The following is a 22,696-nucleotide window of genomic DNA, read 5'->3' on the forward strand; positions in this document are numbered from 1 at the left end:
AATATCGCCCTTCAACTATATTTTGTTAGCAGGATGTTTTCCTAATGTCACCCTTCAACCTGCTCCTTATAAATTAAATATCGACCATTAACTATATTTTTTAGCAGAATGTTTTCCTAATGTCACCCTTCAACCTGCTCCTGACCAGCTACCTGTGACAAAATCACACCTTCCCATAAGTAATCAGCTAATACAAATCAGTATTGCTATGTTGTATTGAACTTATAAAATCTCTAATGAACATAACACTTGAACTTATCAATAACTAATAAATAAAAAATAAATGAAAAATAAATAAATATTAAATAAATAAAAAATAAATAAAAATAAATAAAAATTAGATATAAATTGCGAATACAAATTAGTTATTATAAAATCTCTAATAAAAAAAAGAACAGTTGAACTAATAAACTCACGAATAAAAATAGATATAACTAATAAACTCATGAATAAAAATAGATATGTCGCAAATACAAAATGAGGATTTAGAGGGAAGCAGGACCATTAATCCTCGCAATCTCTTTCAACAACCGGCGAGGGGTCTTGCTTCCTTTTCTAAATTCCCTCCAGAGTTGGTATAATTGGCCATCAATCAAGCGACAGTCCTTGCGGCGTCTTTTCTTGATCTTGCCATCTGAGAGGAGTGCCACCTGTTCGTGCGAGAACGACGCTTCCCCATTCAGGAGAAGAATCAGGCTATACAATGGCATGTTGAGCCGTCCCATCCTGTTTAGGCGATTGTGCCACCCCTCTACATCATTGTTGGTGCGGATTGCTGTTTGATATACACTCCAACTGTGTGGCTTCCAATTCTTGGAGTTTATCCATGCGCTCTGCATATAGTTAAATAACAGTTCCAGTTTTGGATCGGTATGTTTGCGCCACAGTCTGGAGAAACTCGGATCTATAAGTTCCGCGGGCAAGTAGCAAAGACTCATGCTCATCAACTGCTTTATGACAAGATGAGTGGCTTTCCTTGCATAATAATATTTCGAAAGCCCTAACTCCTTGATTTTTCGAAATATACATTGTGTGAAGTGGAAGGAACATCCCTGCACATCGACTCCAGGAAGAGTCGCAGCCAACGACTTCCAAATTGCCAATTCAAAATCACATACAACTCTTTTCACTCGACATTCACCTATAGTGTTCAAAACTTTGTCAAGGACAGCGACGTAGTCTGTTTTTCGTCTTCGTGACATCAGGGCAAATAATAGAGGTACCTGCTTTGTAGCATCCCCAGATCGTATGAAAGCATGGATCGAGAAAAGTTGGTAGAAGGGTTTCCTAACAACTTTGAAGGTTGCATCCACAAACCAAGTTTTTGAATTTTTCAGGAGATCTATCTGCTCCTCAGATGCAAATAAAAGGTGACGGGCCCCTTTGATTGTAACATCTCCAAGCAGAAAGTTTGAAGGAATATTGTCAAAATTAAGTTCGAAGTCGATAGTCTTTGGTTCCTTCGGCCTTGAACTTGCTCGTGCATAGTTGGCGTTCCTAGCTAAATTGTCAATGGGCATCAATCCCGGCATAGGGCGCTTATTATTGATCAGGTGTTTACTGGAGACAGATTGAGCAATCCGTGCAGCCGATTCAAAAGGATTGTTTATAGCTGTGGAATTCGTCTCTTTAGAAATCAAAGCACTCTTATAGACCCCAGGAATTGCAGGGTGATTATGAGGATGCTTTCCCTTTCTAAAATTGGTATCATCTCCAATTACCGATGCTCGGCATAATGCTTTTGAGCGATTTTTGCATCTCCAAAGAAATGACCCATCTTTGTTTTTCTTCTTCCTGGTGTAAGAATGACCTTGGCCGTCAAAGAGCATATCACATCCTCTTTGTGACACACCCTCCAATATTTTATAGCTTGAATCGTCCGACCAAGATATTTCGGAGCTGACCTGAGCAGCGGACACATCCGATAACGATGACTCAATGAGATCATCACATTCCTGCAAACAAAATTAGTTAAAATCTGATCACTCATATCGAATTTATTATGACTATTCAACTTACCTGGTTGTTAAAATCGGCTACCGGTAGCGGCCCAACGTCAATCTCAACGGCATCTTCCTGCAAGCAAAATTTAGTTAAAATCTGATCACTCATATCGAATTAATTAGCACTATTCGACTTACCTGGTTGTAAATACCGACTGCCGGTAGCGGCCCCACTTCAATCTCCACGCATATGTCCGTGTCCATCGCATTCCCTCTATCCATACATGTACCAAGTAGACCAACACCGACAGATGGCATTTCTACGTCACAATGCAAGTGTCGATTTCACCAGGTGCCGAGTTCACCAGGTGCCGAGTTCACTGGCAACCAACTTGAAAGCTCACCCCCCTACGGGCCCAAGACCAACGTTTGGAGTGAATGGACGAATTGCTGTTTTGGTTCTGATTCTAGCTACAATCCATGCAAGCACGGTGTGTAAGCGGGTGGCTATGGCGACTGGTTCAAATGTCGAGTAAAGAATTATTGTGATTTGCGCCCGTTTCAAGTAGCCATATGCGAATAAGATAAAGTCAACTCGAACACAAAGTTCTGTTTTCCACTTAATACAAATACTGCAAGCTGCCGTTACGAGAAACGGCAATGAACGGATCGGTTATGGTATATATCAGCCGGGGCCTACGATACTTATCGTAGGCTAGGGTTGCCATACGTCCGGAATTTCCTGGACATATCCGGAATTTCACCGTCCAAGCTAGCGTCCGGGAGGAATTTCTAAAATATGCCAAATGTCCGGAATTTTGAAGACTTGACATATGCTCATGATTTTTTCGTAAATCAACATAAAAACCTTATTTTTGAGACTATTTATGGTGATTCATGATATTTTTCCTCGCGCTGCGCGCGATTTACAATCACTTTTATTGATTTTAATATGTAGACTACCACCCTCGCAAAAACTGCAACAAAATATAAATAAATAAAAACAACCTTCATTTACTGGAATAAGCCTAATTGTAATCGTATTTATAGGAGAACGGTATATTCTTAGAGATCGTTAAGGCCGTTTAAATGCTTTATTCAAAGATAGTTGGTCCAAACGTGGGGGTCGTTTGCCTTTAATCTAGGGCAGGGGTGGCCAACCTTTTCAGCCAAAGGGCTACATTTGACTGACGACCTATTGCGCGGGCCACTAGCCGCGCGAAGCGCGAAAATTTTTTCGAAGTATATTGCGGGCCTGCTGTATATCGCTGGGCTCAGTTTGCGAGGAATGGACTATTAGGCGAATGGACTATTAGGCGCCTGGACATATCGATATCGAAAGCTTCGACCAACATGCGTCAATCATTGTGTGCCTAGGTTTCATAGTCGACGGTCTTTCTGCGAGCGCAAACGCAAGGTCGCATATGTTGATCAACGACACTTTGTCTTGTAATCGCGAATATAGTTAAGACTCTCTCATACATTAGGCGTTCTTCATTTTCACAATATGGTAACAATATTAAAAGCAATAAATCGAGTGACAACATGTTGCGCGAAGCTTGTAGAAAATTTTTACTTCTGATAAATCTAGCGCAAATTATTCTGCTTTATTGTAGTGTACGAAGATCTAACAAAATGTGACTGGCTCATGGATCTGCCAATGCGCCGGAACTCATATTTTAGTCATCATATCTCAAGTGTTGCGGCCACTAATCACATTTTTGGTTGGCCTTGCAAGTTCACAATCTGTGCAGTCCATTTTTGATTGTAGGCCTATTACTAATTTCGGAAATTACCTCGTGGGCCACTCAAAACCTTCTCGCGGGCCACATGTGGCCACATGAGCGAGCGAGCGAACCACGGGTTGGCCGGCCCTGTTCTAGGGTTTGAGAATGTGTTGAACTTAATCAGCTTCCCAAATAGCCCATGAGTAAGTTTGGACAAATGTGCTGACTTCTTTTAGTAATCAGCTCGTCAAATTTTGATCTGGGCCACGGAACATTTTCAATTTGGAGATCGAGTCGCGACCATAAAAGGTTGGAAACCACTGGATGTGGGGTGTTTATAAAGGTCCGTGGTGCGCACCGGAATACGGCTGTCACGGTGGTTTTACTCCTGTATCTATGATACTGTCACACATGACTGCCTCGCAGCACGAGGGCAAGTGTCCTAGTACATGCTCAGTCTTTCCGCAGGGTTGCCAGATTGGCCCTTTTTAGAGGCAGTTGGCCCCAAAATAATAATTTGGCCCCTTGGCCCTTTATTTTCAATTTTTGGCCCTTTTTGGAAGCAGTTGAGACATACCGTCAAACTAAGTATTCAAATAAATCTATCTCGCAAATTGAGCTGACAATGTTTATGCCAATGTCAAAGATTCGAGTGGAAACACTGTAGAACAGGGGTGTCAAACATCCTGCCCGCGGGCCACATCCGGCCCAACAAAGCAATTCTGAGTAGATTGAACAAATCTTATATTTTTCAGCACAGCATTTGCAGCAAATATTGAGATTTTTTGCAGGAAATACGTCCTTGTTCATAGGGTTCATAATAACCACCCAACTACGGCGCCGTGGTTTCACTCTAGATATCGCTATAGTGATATATCGGTGAAATTGATATCCAATTTCAAGAAGACAAAAAGGGTACACTAAATTTAAAGTTATTTACACAAGCTAAAACGCCAATGCGGAACCTTTATATGCACTTTACGTGGAGAAAATATTAGTTGCACAAATGCATTATAAAAATATCTGCAGTCGCACTGCCGTGTCACTTTCGACTAGGGCTGGGCAAAATCGAGTACCTGAGTGATTCGATTCTGAATCACGAAATATGCTTCGAGTCGAGTAATCGAGTATCACTCATTATGACGTCATATCAGAATGTAATACGCCAAATATCAAATGTATCATTTATACGTCACCACAAAGAGTATAATGCCTGTTATCCATCTCATAATACATACTTGGTTATTTTTTCGACCATACCGATTTCATTCCTCTTGGTGATAATCTTGTGGGACAATCATGACTTCGGAAATGTGTTACGTCCTGCAACCTTCGTATATAGATTCGTACCATATGTTTCGTACGCTACGATACCGCCAATCGAGGTTTCGATGCTTAACAGTGAAAATTAGTTCCGATACTATAACTGTCGTTAATAAATTACCTTTCAGTGGGGAGAACCCTATAATTTCAGTACTCGAGAAAAATCGTATTTTACTACTCGACTCGAATCATTAAAATTAATACTCGATTCAGATTCGAGTACTCGAGTCATTGTGCCCAGCCCTACTTTGTTTTTGTAGAATGTAGACTGTGTTGGAATTGTAAATACAGATTTGTGAACAGTGGACGAAAAAGCATCGAACATGGCTGGAAGCTATGTAGCAGAAAAAGTCTGAAGAAGAGCACCCTTATAGTACTTAATGATTGATAGAAATTTCAAAGAAAAAAATTCAACATAACCGTAGAGTTTTTTGGTGAAAAACCTTAAAATTAGGGATATAAGCTGGATAAGTTTCAAATGTAAAGAAACTATTCTCTCAATGTTTAATTAAAATTCATAAAATTTAATCACTCTCATATTATAGCACAAAAAGTTTAATTTTTCGATTTTATATTCAGTCGGAAGAGGCTTGAAATAATGAAGCAGTTATTGTAGTTGGATCCAGTGTAGTTGCAGGTAGTGGATTTGGTGTCCTACAACACTATCAACAATATAAAACTGGATTTCCAGGTGTCTATGGGTAATGTTGCAACGCTATTGAACAATTTGGCCCTTTTTTGGCCCCTTTTCCGGCGCTGTTTGGCCCTTTCTCGCAAAAGATGTCTGACAACCCTGTCTTTCCGTAGTCTTCGCAGTGTAAACAGGGATGTGTAGCGCTGTTAGTTTTAACTGGTATTAATGTAATTTCTCATTTAGAGTATCTGCCAGCGTATTTTTTAACGATATGCTATAGTCTGGGTTGTTTGATCGTCATTCTACAATACACACAAAGGGGAACTTATTGTGTCTGGACTATATGCAGTCAGTTAATCATACTGAGCCAGTCATTACTCGCAACGATTGCTCCAGTCCAACTCGCCGTCGAGTTGTATCAGTCTCTGTGAAGGACTGATTGTGTCAATAACAAGGACAACGGCTGATATTCAGTCTTATCGGTAGGACATGAACATGACTTAACGATGTACAATTGCGCTCGCTGTATTTTCGAACTCATCATCCTCCACCATCTCTACCGCAAACTCTGATCATGTGGGCGGAGAGTATAGTATCTATATAGTAATTTATGGAACAACCAATATTATTCACAGAATTCATTCAAAAAATTTAACGACCAGATGCATGTATAAAAACCTGATTCATATATAGAAAGCACCCCCATAAGTTGCATCTATTACCCAATAGTGCGGGCTCAAAATCATTGTTTATTTGGGCGGGAATGGGATGAAAACATGTGCTTTCGGTCCCGGTTACACAAAACACAGCCACATACTCCTGAACCGGATCGTGACCACCTCTGGTCTATCAGCAAAGCTTTGCTAGTGTAACGTCATAATTCAGTTGTTGGAATCCGCTAGTGGGCACTGAAGAGTGTCCGGAATTTGGGTCGCAGAAATATGGTAACCCTATCGTAGGCCCCGTATCAGAAGCTGTTGATTTTATTGCTTCGTTGTGGAAATCGTAATGTTTCGTCTGTCGAGTACAAAATTTCAAATCTTTTTCCGGTGTACGTACGTACACAGGCCTAGTGCTCGCCAAGCAGCGACGGTCAAACTGCGTTTAACTAAGCATAACCAAACATCAATACATAAGTTACTGTTCAAAACTAGGCAGAGTGGTGATTATTATCTTGCTGCAAGGTAGTTGCGTCCGGAGTGTATTGATAAACTGATACACAGCATGGCGGCACTGGCGTAGCAGCATGTGCTGCCGCCCCTGGCTCCCACTTAAAATGCCGCCCCTCTCCCTACGTAGACCGCAGCAATTTCCACATAGATTCATGTGCAAACAATCTTTTCAATACATGTTTTACAAATAATATTCCGCGTCTCAGCCTCATCGTCTCAACGTTAATAAGGCCAAAAATGATACGGACAAAAATAGCGAACGAATATATTTCATTTTCGAGTCCTAACACTTGTATAAATTTAAGCACAATCTGTCAATCGGACAATTATTACCAATTAAACAGGACTGGTTTACCTTCACAGCTATCTCAGTCCGCTGTACCAAATCGTAACCCAGAAAGTAGATCACTAACCTACGGATAGATGGGCATTGGGCAACCGAGTTGTCACACTTGAATTCCCAGACAAGCCTCCTGCTGAGACAGCTAAAAACAGCATAATTGGTCATGGTCATCCTATAGTTATTGGCCAGGCCCTCCGAGCGCTCAAATTTAACAATACTGATCTTAACCGAAAGCTATCGTTGCCCTGATTCCGGAAATACAATTTGAATGCTGGTCTGAAAATCGGCATTGTTCCGAATAATCGCTCGATATAATTTCCATTATCATGGTCAATTGGTCATCGTGTTGCGGCGCTCCGATTGTTAGGAACAATCGACCTTGACGGCTATTTCGAAGTGGTTTCATTGCCGTGTTAACATATTCGGAATCTGCGCGACACTAGCTTTCGATTGAGACCAGTTTGATTAAATTTTGGCTCACGGGACGCCAGCTATACGATTACCAATTACGCTGCTTTTAGCCGGATGTGTACGTGTACGTACACTGTGCATCCTCATTTTGCCGCCCCTGGCGCAGAGCCAGAACCGCCAAGTGGCTGCTACGCCACTGCATGGCGGGTGTTCTTACAATCACACTACAATGTACTATGCATCCAATATCTATTTACTACGTGTGGATACTTCTTACCTAATGACACACAAAGCTAATACTTCTGACGTAATAATGAGCAGTGGCGTTTGAAAATCCGACGTTTGTGCTATCACTAACCTATGGTATAATATCTCTTCCTTGTTCGCGAATGTTCAGTTTATGTCATAGTCCTTGTACAAATAAAAAGTAATCGTTCTTTCACAAAGAAATCGATTAGATATGCGAAGTAGTCGATTACGATTACTTCTGAATTTTTGCGAATGTAATCGATTGCGATTACGATTACTTGAAAATGCTGTAATCGTCGTAATCGATTACGATTACTAATCGCGATTACCCCATGTCTGCTCAACACATCGTGACGTGAGCCAAGTCCAAAGTATACCACGACCTCTATATCATATTGTGATGCCGAAAAATTGTTTCAAATTTTCAAATCAATTTAAAATTGGATGCTTGATTTCTATCGTTCATGGTCGAATTTGTAGAAATTGCCGTAACGTGCGCTTCACAACGAGTCTCTACTCACGCTCAAACGGGTACATTACAAGCCAAGGATTGTTTCGCGATACATTGTACTTGAAAAGTAGTTGTAGGGATGGGGGTGGCGTAGTGGTGAAATTATAGATAACTAAGGCCCTGTTCATACCGGATTTACGAAACTCTTTCGGGAACAAGTTCCGAAACCGGCGATGTTCACATAGAGAAAATATCACCGAAACAGTTCCGGAAAAGAGCGCGTTCATACCTATTTAGAGTTACCGCGAACTTATGTTCACACAGGTCGTTTTTTCGGTAAATTCGCGGGAAATTATGGCCAGTATGAACGCGATTCTCCGTAAGTGGTGATAGTTACGAAACCATGTCTGTGGGGTGTTCCAGTTGTAATATGCTTGTGGAAAACGATGTGGGAGAGGCATATTCGTGAGATGCAGAGAAGTTTGCTCCAACTTTTAGCTATGTGATACTGCGGATATGCCTTCTCGATGTGTATGGGGCTCTATACTCAATATACCAGTATCAGTAATAGAGCCCGACGCCCGAGCATGTTTCTGGCTTGTATATTATCAACCGAAGCCGAGAGCAGAAACTGAAAGCCAGCAAAGAGGATAGAGTCCTGGAAAGAAAAGAACCACCGAACACATCTGCGTACAACAAAGTCAGTTTATCTTTGTGATTGCTGTATAATGGTTTGGGTAAATCTAATCTTATGTACACTGTACAGGGAAACCAGGGAATTCGAGAAATCCGTGAGAGAAACATTTGGTATACTCTGCGACGAGCTTCGAGACCATAACGAAAAGCAGCAAGCAAATTATACGAACTCAATTTCTCTTGCTTGCTGAGTAGCTGTCGCTCTTTGGAGGCTAGCCAATGATACCAATCGTTTATAGATCCAGATAAACATCAGATGTATTTTAAGAAGGCAACTGTCACAAGTTGACTTAAATAAAAATAATTTGCTGGTGCCTAGTAGGGCTAGCCACAATGATTCGAGTACTCGAATCTGAATCGAGTATTAACTTTATTGATTCGAGTCGAGAATTATACCGTAGTTTTGATAATATTTTCCACTGAGTAAGCTCTGAAACCTTGATTGGCCGTGTCGCAACATACGAGATATAGTACAAAGCTAAGAACGTTGCTGGAAATAACACATTTCCGAAGTCATGACCATCCCATAACACTGTCAAGCAGTGCAATGAAAACGGTATGGTCGAAAAAACATTCAAGTATCTTGAATGTGACGGACAATGTACGTTATGTTCTTTATGGTGGCATAAAAGGTAGCCTACACATTTGAATTTTGGCATGGTACATTGTGTTGTGATGTCATCATGATGATACTCGACTCGAAGCGTAATAAGTGATCCAGAATCGAATCACTCAGGTACTCAATTTTGCCCAGCCCTAGTGCATAGTAATATTTCTATATTTGTCATGGCGGAATGTCAGCCAGTTTTTGCGTAGCATACCACTGCAAAACGGTCAGACAAATTTGGTCTTGAATCATTATGTCAGAAAAAGAAGTCTGAAAGACCAATTGTTCTTGCCAAGTAGGCTACTTTCTGTTTCAAAAGTAAGACCCAAATTGATGGAAAATAGACTTAAACTGGAAACTGAGCAATCAACACAATGTCTTGGACTCGAGTCATAAAACCACGACTCGAACTCGACGCTCTGCTCGATGAGTTGGACTCGGATTTGACTCGGTGATAAATTGAAAATGACTCGACTTGAATCTAGTCAAAACTATTGAAGTGGGATCGACTTGTGACTCGGTTACAACCCTGCTCACTTGACTGAAATTGCTGAAAATGAGACCAAATTTGTATATTTTTTGTAGTGTAGTCAGACCTGTACATCAACCTACTTATTTAGTTACTTTTAGTTACTAAAACTATGTAGTTCTAGTTGTGGATTTGAAAAAGTGAATAGTTTCTGGTTCTAGTTGCGGATATTTGAAAGTGAGCAGTTCTAGTTCTAATAGCAGATTTTGAAAAGTTGATAGTTCTAGTTCAGGGCCGGCCAACCCGTGGCCCGCGAGTTAATTTCCGAAATTAGTAGTATTATCAAAAATGGATTGCACAGATTGTGAACTTGCAAGGCCAATCAAAAATGTGATTAGTCTGACAGCAGCACTTGAGATGTGATGACTGAAATATCAGTTCCGACGCATTGGTAGGTCTATGAGCCAGTCACATTTTGGTAGATCTTCATACACTACAATAAAGCAGAATACTTTGCGATAGATTAATCAAAAGTAAAAATTTTCTACACGCTTAGCGCAACATCTTGTCACTCGATTTCTTGCTTTTATTATTGTTACCCCTTTGTGAAAATGAAAGAACGCTTAATCTATCAGATTGAGTCTAACTATATATATATATTCGCTACCTCCCGTTTGCGCTCGCAGAAAGACCGTCGACTATGAAACCTAGGCACAAAATGATTGCCGCATGTTGGACGAAGCTTTCGATATCGATATGTCCATGTGCCGAATAGTCCAGTCCTTGCAAACTGAGCCCAGCGATATACAGCAGGCTTGCAATAGAGTCAAGTTACAATATTATTAATTTATCAACTTCAAAAAATTTTCGTGCTTCGCGCGGCTAGTGGCCGGCAGATTAGTTCGTCAATCGAATGTGGTGATTTGGCTGAAAAGGTTGGCCACCGCTGTTCTAGTTGCTAGTTTAAAAAATTGAGTAGTTCTAGTTGAAGTTGCGCATTTTGAAATTCCAGTACTTTGTACAAGTCTGAGTGTTGTGGGTGGATAAAAAATTACCACAGCAAGATTTGTACCAAACATGCATTTGCTGCATTCAAGTTTTTTCAGGATGACTTCATGATGGAGCCAGAGGGTTCCGTACTAGTCTACATAACTGATGACGAAGCCTATCCCTTTCAGCCCCGGCTCATGGAGCCTTTTCCCTGAAACACAAACAGAGCATAAGCTAAAGCTAATTTCAAATATGTAATATAAATTTCCTCTCTGCTGCCCTTAAAATTCACAATTGCTTTTTCAGAAACTTGGCAAAGCACACATGAAGGTTGAAAGATTTTGGTCGACTGAAGGCGCGGTGTTCAGCTTTTCTCATAAACTGCAATCCGCTAAGGCCAGAATGATACAGAGGATGGTATACGCAATGAAGACAAGACCTGGTGGTGATCCAAGTATCGCTGGCCCAGACGTCGGAAATGCCCTGTGTGACTTTCTCAATAAACAATGCTCTTGCTTAACCAGATGTGTTTGTGCTGTTTCATTTTATTCATGAGAGAAACTATAACTTAATGCACACTTGCACAGTTCCGCCTTTTTCATCAGTATCCTCCATCTAGACCTGCGAAAAGATCAAATTAAGTTACACTTGACTAACCTTGCATAAGAAAGGAATGACTTGGTTGTAACAAGAAAATGAAGGCGTAGGTGAAAATCAAATTATGGCTTGGATGATGTACGATGGCTTATCAGCCCGTTGGTACAATTTGAATTTTTGGTTAGTGAGTCAGAGCTAAGGACATCATTCTCTGCTGCCACTATCAAAGCAGATGTTACTAAATCCCCTTTTCAGTAGGCGTATATGACGGTGACTAACCTACACACAGCCCAGCAAACACAGTACAGACCAAAGATGTAGAAAAGCCGAGCCGATATAGTAGATATTAGATCTTGGCAGGTCGTAAAAAGGGGGATTTTGTGTCGACTCAATTCAACGTCTTTTCCATGTCCTTCAATAATGTAAATATTATGCAGATGCTACAGCCTTTAAACATGGTGAGTAGAATGTAGATCCTACATTAGAAGAAGAAGATCCTGATATAATAACCTGTTTTCTACCACTATGGGCTTAACCTGATCACGGCTGCGTACACACACCACATTATTTACTACATATTAATCACATTTGTGATAATTTAATTTCAAACGAATTGGCAATAATGCCGTTGTAAAAAATAAAACGAACAAACGAACGAATGTCTTCAGAAAGAAAGTGAAAACAGTCCTTATCATCAGGTTTCATCTTCTGATGAGCCAGTTAAATAACCAGCATGCGGCCTTTTCTTTTCAACACCCTGCAGAAATAAAATGAAAATGATGATTGATAGCTAAGACATTCGTACTGCGAAAATGGCAGAGGTAGCGACTAACGAATGACTCCTACATTTTTTTCGCCCATACTTACTAAAATGGATTCGATTCTGAACTATTTCCACTCAAGTTTTCAAGTTTTATTATTATATTTTTTAATATTATATGACTAGAGAACTGACTTCAATCGTCACTTCTACTTGATTATCAAGATCAACGATGACTACTTCAGCACTCTTTGAAAACAGCCACTAACACAAAAAGAATTCTTGACTAAAATTTCTTCACATTCTGTCCAAAATGATCAATTCAACAATCCAAATGAATCAGTTATTTGGCAGCTAGTTGGAGAGATATATACTCAAGTCTAGAAAGTGTAATGATACTCTGCATGGAAAGCTGAAGACCTAATAATATTGTGTACAGAGAACAAAACATTTGAGTGGCGGCACTGGTATAGACATTAATAAATTATTAGAATTGACAGCAAGATAACCAGCAAGACATTAAAATGAGAATTAGTGCAGTTTCTTAGGCTGTAGTGATACTCAGCCAGTAATTGACCTAGCAGAGAGCAAAACGTTGTAAATAAAGCGAGCGAAACCTCCGACAAATGATACGATAAAACATTAGAATCGACAGTCTTACTAGAAGCAGAATAACAATCATGAGGGGTTAGAGAACAGAAGCCCGGGAAGTGACCATCAGAAATTACTGCATACTGGCCGAACAAATCCATGACCACTAACAAATGGTCTTTCAATAGTCAATATTGATACCAAATGACACCACCCCTATTTCATAGCAACATTTAGCAAATACAGCGCTGGAGTCAACCTTATATAAGCGCTAACCAAACGCCCATTAGTTTTCCCACCTACTACTTCGCGGATGGAAATACGCATTAAAGCGAACGGACGCGACTTGTCACACTCTTGCTATTTCTGCTCCTTTTTTCTCTTCGTTCCTCTTCTCTGTCGCTTCCGCTTGAGGAGAGAAACAGTCGGCCGCGTTTACGGATTGTGAATTCCCGGTGGGTGATTCTTCCTCGAATGGTCAGCACCTTGAAAATTGAGAACAATGTTGTTGCAAAATGCATGACAATTTGAAAGTTACATCATTCTAATTATTCCAGTTATGGCCGTGAATCGTTACAAGTGCTGTAACCATAAGAATTATTACTATACTTCAACTACAAATACAATATATTGTATAAAATAATTACTAATTCTTTTACGTTGATCGAGTCCCAAATGGATGAAATATGTCAAAGAATTTGCTAAATTTTTTTGTATAATTTGACAGATTCCGAAATCTTCTCAAAGTGCACCTTTCAAAAATTTGATATCAATACTCCCAACATTTTACAATTCGAAGTTGGATGGCTTAACCAATACAAGCGAACAGTTTGTATCGCAATTGACAATTATGTAGAGAACGCTGCGAGACATGTGAGTAGGCCTACCCTAAAACGTTTCTGACATGGACATTAGGGCTCTTGAAAAATGACTTTTTTTCTCAAATCATTCTGGCTACTTGATAAAATTGTTAGGTTACCTAATTCAAGCCTACACACCAAATTTGGATCAATTCCAACCAGTAGCCGCATTGCTACAGGAAAAGAAAGTTTCTATTTATTATATAAAAATAAATAGAAAAAATTTGAAAATTTTCTGTTCACCCCATGAAAGTGTTAGGTTATGTATAGAAACGATGTTCATCAAATTTGGTTCGATTCAAACAAGTGGAAGCGGAGTTATTGCCATCGAAAAATTCGGATTTTAATAAAATAGTATTTACGGTGGGCACCACTATAATAAATAATTAAAGAATTGTGTCACGCTGTCATACTGTTTTACGCAACCGTTGTTATGCACTGCATTGTTGTTGTGTTCTGGCTCCATTGATGTTATTTCTAAATTCGACATTAATAATGCGTCATAATTCTCCATCTGGTTTTGAATTCAACTCTGTTTTGCTTCCTTTATAGTGCCGGTAGCTCTTTAATAGGCACGCGAAAAGTTCTTCGGGTTTCAATAACGTTTATCATGAAGGTACTTTTGAAAGCAGTATTAAAATTTTGTACCACCAACCAGTTATTTAATTACTATTTATCTTCAAAGTAAATGCTCATTGCATGAAGCAGGGTTGTAAGACTCGAGTCAGGATTTTCTGTTGACTCGACTTGACTCAGGTCATCTTTTCAAAGTACTGAAATGACTCGACTCATTGCGCATGACTTGAGACTCAGACGGCCAAGACCGACATTTCATGATTATTTCAAAGAATAGTACAGCAAATCGCTATTGGGATTTCGTCTATTGATACTGGTATTTGAAAATGCGGCCAGAAACTGCTAAAAGTAAGGAAAATCCGTATATTATAAATGCGGCCCACTCGATATCACAAAAAATATATAAAAAGTTGGTTTAACAAGACTTAAATTGGAAACTGAGCAGCTAACACAATGACTCTGGCTCGAGTCATAATACCATAACTCGGACTCGGCCCTCTGCTCGCTGACTTGGACTCGGACTTGGTTACAACCCTGGCATGAAGCCTCAATAGTTACATGAGTGGGGTGACTAGACAAAGAACACAGTGACATTTGCAGCATATCATGAATGTCTCTTACTATATGTGATCTTGTTCAAATGGAGGTTGATGAAAGCGTATTTCCCATTCTTTCCGACTCTGCTATAATTTCACCAGACTGGCAACCTTCTTCATGATGCTTTTTGCTGACTGACCAATATTGTCGCCGCCAACGGTACGAGTGCAAATGTCTGATATGTCAATATAGGAACAGAATTAGTTGACTGTTCATGACCGTCCACGTTCAGAGTTGCATCTCAAAGATGCTAAAATAAGCCTAAATATAATCCAAGCAATACGATCATCCACTTTGACTGACTGAATTTCTAAAAATAATAAACATAACACCTTGATAGCTTCCACATCTTACGTTTATATATACCGTCTGCTATCGGCAAGCATTTGAAAATAACAAAACAGATTCAACATACCACATCTCTTGCAAAGGCTTTTGCTTTCATTCAATATGTCATCAAACTTCTTTAAATCCTCCTTTGTGGTGAGTGGCTTCGTTTTATCATATACAATCCATGGCGGAATAAAAGTTTCGGATAACTTCTAAAACGAACACAATTTTCCACACAAAAGTCAATTGCCACACGAAATGCCAAATGCTACGGTCCAATTTTACAAGGTATGGCGAGGTAACGTAGTGGTACCCTCCATTATAGCTAAACACCAATGAATTGCGGGTTCGAGCCTGACACGTCGACTCCATAATTCCTACCGAAGTGTTGGCCGTTTATCTAGGCTCCTCCTCGCCATCTGATCCGCATAGCCATGTCTTAAAAAGCCTAGGAGTGGGCCGTGCTATAAGTGGGCAGATGGTTGCCGATGAACTCGGCACTTGGTGAATTCGGCCCTCGGGAAATTTTGTAATGAAGTGTATTAACAGCTATTAATATGAATTATTAAACTAATAATAGTATTATCAAGTGATTCGTCAATCTTGTAAGGAGGTCAGGGCATCCGTAGATCACGCAGCCACGGCGTGATTAGATCACGGATTGCGTAGCCGCGGGAAATAACGCAGCGCTCATATACCGACCACGCGCGGTCTGCTTGGAATCGATGGCGTGAGTGACGGGCCTGTGTCGTGTAAGTTTTGAGAAGATGGATCTTGGCGTTGTATGTGAGATCGAAACTGTGGAAGATCAAGCGGCGCTTCTTCGTTTATCGATCACGACAAGCCAGTGTTCCTCATCAACAAATGTTTCGCATGACCACGTCAAAATAAATTATTTTTTGCCTTTGGAGAGACGATTCCACTCTGGGGTTAGGGTGTCTCGATAACAGGGTTGAAGGATCCCAAGATTACGAGATCTACCGCGAGCCACGACACGTTTAAATTTCCTTTTTGATACTGTTCATTCATATGAAATGCATTTCTAATGCGAAGGTGTTCTAGTGCCAATTCCTCCAAGGGCCGAGTTCACCAAGTGAAGAGCGTCGCGTTATTTCCAGCAATTACGCAATCTGTGATCTAATCACGCCGTGACTGTGTGATCTACGCATGCCCTGACCCCCGTACAACATTGACAGCCACTCAAAGTGCCAAGTTCACCGGCAAACATTCCAGTAACCAATCATGGTGACCGGTACCGCTACGAGATCTACCACGGCCGAATTCACCAAGTGCCGAGTTTGTGCGGCTGAATTCACTAAGTGCCGAGTTCACTGGCAATCGGGCAGATACGGAATGATAATAATAAGAACCGGCCTGGTGTAAAATGAACAGTGTAGTCGAACCACCACCATGAACACCACAAACAATCAAACAAACATCTAACATGGAAAAGAAATTACCTTTACAGCCTTTGACAAACACAGTTACCATTGAAATCAGCAATTTAGGTGTTATTCGAAAGCAGAATAACAGCTGTTTTAGCGGACATATCAAATCAAATGTTGGAAAGTTCATGTAAATTAGCCCTAAATAATATCTTACTGTGACCATATTCTATCAATATGGTCTGGCTAGCCAAATTCTCTGGGCCAACATAAACAAGCTGCATTTGGTTTCAACGATTAATAATCTTGTCACTGGATTCGAGGTATAATTGCACTCAAATATCAAATTTTGCTCCATTAATCAACATCAAGTTGAAAATGTCTATTCTTGCACCAACTTTTATGAAATCACGAATCAGTGTTCTACAGGTATGTATCTATATTACTTATATACCTAGAAAATTCAAGCATAAATATTATGATATATCGTACCGTAGGTATAGGTACCGGTAATTCAGATGTTTGAAGCGACTTGGACAACTAGATAATTATAGTGGTCTAATTTCACTAAATTAGAGCCAAATGCCAGCAATATAATTGTAATCTAATTCGGAAAAAACGGTTTAGCTCTAATTCTAGCCTGGAAAAGCTGAAACTTTTCTATAGTTAATAGTTATCTATACCTGTTTGCAGAAAGTCAAACAGCTCTAGGCGTCATATACTACAGGCAATTCGAAATACCCCATAAGCTATATGCTACTGCGTATATACCTTTCACCCGCTACCTCAGTCAGTCACAATTCCTATATATTTACGGCATTTACCATACAGAAAGAGCGAACTATGCCTGGCTGCGACCTGTTGCGCGTCAAATCTTTGTCCGGCGCGATGACGTAAAATTTGAATCGCCGAAATATTCTAGAAGTCACGCATCGATAATCATATTCCTAAACGTACAACATCTCACTTATTTAGTTATTCTCTGAATAAAACTATTAGCCATACTCGTTGAACATGCGAGATTACCGAAAGAGCGAATATATATATAATGAAGATCATATATATCAGAGGAAAACAAAACTATTCGACCTTAGAGCAACAACACGAATATACAACACCGGTGACATCCTCACGCAATAAAACGAAGGGAGAACATTGTTTTCTAATGGATAGAACGAAGCTACCGCATGAGATCGAACAAAACCGGATAGAATTCATCGTGATTGAATGTACCGACAAAGTCATCCTTTCTACGTATTTTAGTCGTACCCGCGAGAGATAGAAAATTTGCATTATTAGGTTAACTACCGGATATAACGAAGCCTAATGCATGAGATGGAACAACACCGAGTATGAATTTATTCTGATTGAATATAACCACAAGACCATCCTACTACGTATTTTAGACATTCCCTCGACACTTAGAAAATCAGAACCTAATCGAGATGATCCCGGATGATCCTTTTACGGTTTTGTGTTTGCTGGGAGCATATCCGAGGTTAGAAACTTGCCTTTGATGTAACAAATTTGGTAAGGGTTAAGATCACCTGCCAAATTAGTGTTGAAGTGCTAACGTTTTCAAGCAACTCACCCAATGCTGCATCATTTGGAGATGGTGTTCTTTCTTTTTAGCCGTGCTCTGTTTACAAAACCACAGAAAAAAGAAGCTGACTAGTAGTCAGTGACTACGTTTTGTGAGCATACAGAATATAAATCCAAGAATAATGCATTCCCAACACCATTACCAAGAAGATCAAAATGCCGCAGGTATCTGACCTCGAAATACAGCAGCCTGAATGAACAGCGCGTTACGGTAACTAAAAGTTTGATTGACAGCGTTCCGGAAACCCAGCTGCGCCATTCGCGTTCATACTCAGTCGATCCCGTAAAAATCTCCGAAAATAAGCGCGTTCATACCGCCCCGAATCACCAGTGTTATGATCACATAGAGGGGCTCCGGTAAACATTTTCGAGAAATGTTATTCCCGGAACCTCGGTATGAAAAGGGCCTTATTTTCACTTTTCAGGAAGTTGAGACATACTGCCTACAGAAATTTTGTTCGCTGGGTATGGGGATTCTGTGTCAAAAACCAGCGGAAAATCCTGCCTGCCTGCAGTAACTGTCCGAACAAAATTTACGTCAAATTCTTACAAAGTATTCGAGTTCAGCAACGCCACAATGTGAATGAACAGTTTTATTCCAAATAATAAACGCATATAATCAATCGACCAAAATAATTACTGTGTCAGGAAGAGAAGCATATCGGGTTTTGTGTCGGGCAATAGCTTCCTCTCTTCTAATTTTGATTATGCTGCTATATTGTCAGTCAAAGCCTGACAAGTTACGGGAAAAACTAATAGCTAATAACTCTATACAACGAAGCAGAGATTTGGAATTTTTAATCCTAATCCGAAGCCAGAACTTTCAAATCCATGTCCAATCCTTGATGGTCTTGATCGAAAGCTAACTTCGCACAGATTTCGAAAATATTAATGAAATCTGATAACAGCACTAGAACTATGCCGTATTCACCTCATAGTCTGACTATAGTAGGCTTACCATATTTTGGAAATCTAAAAAGAGGACACTTTTTCAGAAATTTGAGACTTGGAAAACCGGAGAAGAATTCTCAAAAACCGGTGAATTTTTCCCACTTTGTGATCGGTTGACTAAAAAAAAAGGTCATCTTTCCGCCCAGAGCTAAAATAACCGTTTTTCACTCCGAAATTACCCGCCGGAGCGTCAGTTATGTGCTAATTTACGGCATATCACTCGCAATTTGCTCTAAATCTGACCTTAATTTTCAAAAAAGAGGACAAAAGGGCGTCCTCCGAGGACACTTTCAGAAATGTCAAAAAAGAGGACAAATCCTCTTCAAAGAGGACGTATGGTAACCCTAGACCACAGGTCTCAAACACGCGGCCCGCGAGAGCATTTTGTGCGGCCCGCGACGGCATTTTGGAATTTCAAGTAATCAACAATATATATATCATCATATATCTTTTTAGATATAAGAACTTAAAGTTCACGCAAAAATTACTATAAAAATCACTGTAATCCCAACAAACATCACTATCACATCACTTTTAAAAGCTACCATGCGGTAGAAGATCAGCTATTACGTCACATTTCTAGTTCATGATGATAAAACATGACCCGTTGATGATTCGCGAATGAAAATTGTGATTTGTTTTGGTGCGACCTTCTCGGAAAATTACTTGATTTCGGATTGACTGGGTGATTAAATAAAAATGACTCGAGTTGAGTCGGGTCAAACGCTGAAATCGGAGGACTTGCGACTCGGAATGGTGACTTGGTAATCCTACGGACGCATCAATCTATTGAACTTTCATGGGGAATAGTAATATCAAAAGGTCGTAGCTTGCGTTGCGTAGGGTTTATATAATATTTAATCAGGTCAGTATGGCAACCATGGGTATTCTGTTACCCCCGTAACGTATATAGCTAGTGAAACGCGGTATGTTGTTTTTTCTCTTCATCCATTTAATTATCGGTGGCGAGTAAGGTGGTTTAGTACGCTCTACAGCTGTAACACCAACGAATTCTTCGCCGATTGGACATTTCTATTCCAAGGGTTCTTAATCAGGGTCCGTAGACCCCATCGGGGTACGAAGCACCACATCAGGGAGTAAGAGATGCATTGTAGAATTTGTAGGCCCATATGCTGTGGAATATTTTCTTGGCCAATTTTTTCAACTGGAAAATAGTCTTCGCGCTGCGCACGATTTTGTGAATGGGCTTTCTGATTTAAATAGGTACCATCAGAAATTGTATTGAAAATGGACAGGGGCTACGGGAAATCTTATTGGAAGCACAGGGGGTACGATCACTAAAAAGGTTAAGGAGAAATGCTATTACTATGGCTCAATAATGAGTGTATTTAAGTTGTTATTGATATATCGAAGGCAAAATCTTATGCTCATTTAATTTGTGTTTGGCAATGACAGTAACAATAGCCTATAATTACCACGACGATATCAAAACCATAGGATTAGGCTACACCGCTCAAATGCTCTGATATCAGATCAATCTATAAAAATAGTCTACATAAAGTTGTTGCTCGTCATAGGTCCACTAGTTGCAATATGATAACCCGACTGTTTAACGACGTCATGAATGCATCCTCTCACATGATGTCTATAACTCGTTAATTAAAAAAATTCTGCCCGGTACAAAAACAATTTTATTCAAATATTTGAAAATGTGATTTTTTTTCGTGTCAAAAAGAGTTGATAGTACAAGAGTAAATTACATTTCCACGATGTTTTTGGAATGCCTATCTGCAAGGTCCCGTCAAATAAGGCCATTAAATATTCCTATCATTGATGCTGCGGCCCGCGGCGTCATCAAAACTAGGAAATTGGCCCGCGAGCACATTTGAGTTTGAGACCTCTGCCCTAGACTATAGATTACTAACCTACGGATAGATACGCAAGTACCGTCGTTACGCTCCGGCAAGCAGCTACCCTTGTTGCTGAGCAATCTAAAAGCAGCATAATTGGTGGAGTTATAGCTTGCGACCCGAGGGCTTAAATGTTATGAAACTGGTCTTAATCGAGAGCTACTGCCGCACTGATTCCGAAAATACAAATTAAAATCTTGTCGGGATATGAAACCACCTCTATACACCCCTCAAAATCTGAAAATCGGCATTGTTCCAACAATGGCACCGCCGCAACACGATGAACGTAACAATGCCAATTTCGTCCAGCGATTGTTCAGAACAATGCCGATTTTCAGACTTTGAGGGATGTTTTGAAGTGTTTCCATTTCCCTGACAAGATTTCAATTTGTATTCTCAGAATCAGTGCGACAGTAGCTCTCGATTAAGACCAGTTTCATTAAATTTCACCCCTCGGGTCGCAAGTTATAACACCACCGTAGGTTAGTAATCTTCGAAGCTGACGGATGTAATTCGTCTTGAGCTCAATCCGTTCCGCAGATTCGCAGAGACGACTTGAGCAGTGCCGGGACTACCGCTATATACCTACATTTCATGTTCATATTTCATGAAACCGGCACGTATTTCAACGAGGCGAAAATGAAACCTCTATCAGTACATAATACTGCTTTTCTAATATGCAATATGGTCTCATTTGTTCAGCGTCGCAACTTCGGGTGAGTATTAACGTGTTTTGCAGATCATAAAGACAAAGTTTGGTATCGCCGAGATACGCTGTAGTTAATTTAAATACATAAATCTGCGCTGTGCAGCTTTAGATTTAATAGCCTTACCATATGAATAGAGTCTTACACGTGGTTGCCGTGCTGCCTTGACTGAGACCAGAGTTGTAAAGACGCGTACGTGGTACTCGCTGAAACCGCTTCAACACAGACTTACACGTGGCTACCGTCAAACCACACAGTCTTCAGTTTCTACGATATAGTCTTCACGGGCTCCGCAGTCTACACAATCTTCACAACTTTTACAGTCAACACAGCTTCTTAGTCATCGTGATCTCCACAGCTTTCACAGTCTTACAAATTTCGCCGTAACTGCCTTGCCACACTGTTGGGCAAGGCTGCAATAAGACACACAGCTTCCAACGAAGCAGCAGAACAGGATTTCTCTGGAACACAAATCCAAACGATTAGCTACATTATTGGGATTAAAACCAGATTGCACACACACAGACAGCCGAGTCACAAAAGACAACACACCGGCACTGCTCGTTTGACCAGAGTAATTATATAAAAAAACGCGTGGCAGCGCAAGTTGGCTCTGCAATAAAAACAGCAACAAATTGCCAAAGAGCACTTCAAGGCCTTGATAGTACACTGCAAAACACAACTGCATTGATTAGACCGAATTAGAATTAAGGCGCACATACGGATAACGCAAATTAGATGAAAATTACGGCAGAATTAACACGCTGACTATTTTGGGGCTCCAAAGCTGCGCCAGACATACCGGCACATTGACTTGATTTGATCCAGATCAGATACGATTACACCAGCCTAAC

General features: G+C 40.2%; 1 protein-coding gene and 2 long non-coding RNA genes across 6 annotated transcripts; all 3 read right to left on the minus strand.

The window, feature by feature from the left end:
* Positions 1-183: 183 nt before the first annotated feature.
* On the minus strand, positions 184-2,614 carry LOC145453688 (uncharacterized). Of its 2 annotated transcripts, XM_080331662.1 has the most exons (3): positions 2,142-2,613; positions 2,020-2,076; positions 184-1,955 (listed from the first exon to the last, which is right to left on the minus strand). In XM_080331662.1, the coding sequence occupies exons 1-3, from the start codon at positions 2,259-2,261 to the stop codon at positions 486-488; spliced, it is 1,647 nt and encodes a 548-aa protein (XP_080187788.1). In that variant the 5' UTR covers positions 2,262-2,613; the 3' UTR covers positions 184-485. The 2 variants fall into 2 exon arrangements, with proteins under 2 accessions (XP_080187788.1, XP_080187789.1); XM_080331663.1 differs by lacking the exon at positions 2,020-2,076 and having other exon boundaries at positions 2,142-2,614.
* An 8,926-nt stretch (positions 2,615-11,540) lies between these two features.
* LOC145454160 (uncharacterized) lies at positions 11,541-22,298 on the minus strand. Its single transcript, XR_013920070.1, has 2 exons — positions 18,259-22,298; positions 11,541-11,636 (listed from the first exon to the last, which is right to left on the minus strand). It is a non-coding gene; the product is annotated as an uncharacterized LOC145454160 (long non-coding RNA).
* Positions 12,191-16,392, minus strand: LOC145454158 (uncharacterized). 3 transcript variants are annotated; one of them, XR_013920068.1, is made up of 3 exons: positions 15,412-16,392; positions 15,021-15,171; positions 12,191-13,448 (listed from the first exon to the last, which is right to left on the minus strand). It is a non-coding gene; the product is annotated as an uncharacterized LOC145454158 (long non-coding RNA). The 3 variants fall into 3 exon arrangements; XR_013920067.1 differs by lacking the exon at positions 15,021-15,171 and having other exon boundaries at positions 12,191-12,369; positions 13,223-13,448; positions 15,412-15,505; XR_013920066.1 differs by lacking the exon at positions 15,021-15,171 and having other exon boundaries at positions 12,191-12,369; positions 13,263-13,448; positions 15,412-15,493.
* Positions 22,299-22,696: the final 398 nt, after the last annotated feature.

Source organism: Botryllus schlosseri, chromosome 13 (genome assembly GCF_051294905.1).
Source record: "Botryllus schlosseri isolate E-star chromosome 13, Bs_hap1, whole genome shotgun sequence".
NCBI classification, from domain to species: domain Eukaryota; kingdom Metazoa; phylum Chordata; class Ascidiacea; order Stolidobranchia; family Styelidae; genus Botryllus; species Botryllus schlosseri.

Excerpts from the sequence above, each read along its gene's own strand:
- LOC145453688 (XM_080331662.1), bottom strand. The coding sequence starts at position 2,261 with ATGCCATCTGTCGGTGTTGGTCTACTTGGTACATGTATGGATAGAGGG. Across the intron at positions 2,077-2,141 it reads CAGTCGGTATTTACAACCAG|GAAGATGCCGTTGAGATTGA; the intron begins GTAAGTCGAATA and ends TTTTGCTTGCAG. Across the intron at positions 1,956-2,019 it reads TAGCCGATTTTAACAACCAG|GAATGTGATGATCTCATTGA; the intron begins GTAAGTTGAATA and ends TTTTGTTTGCAG.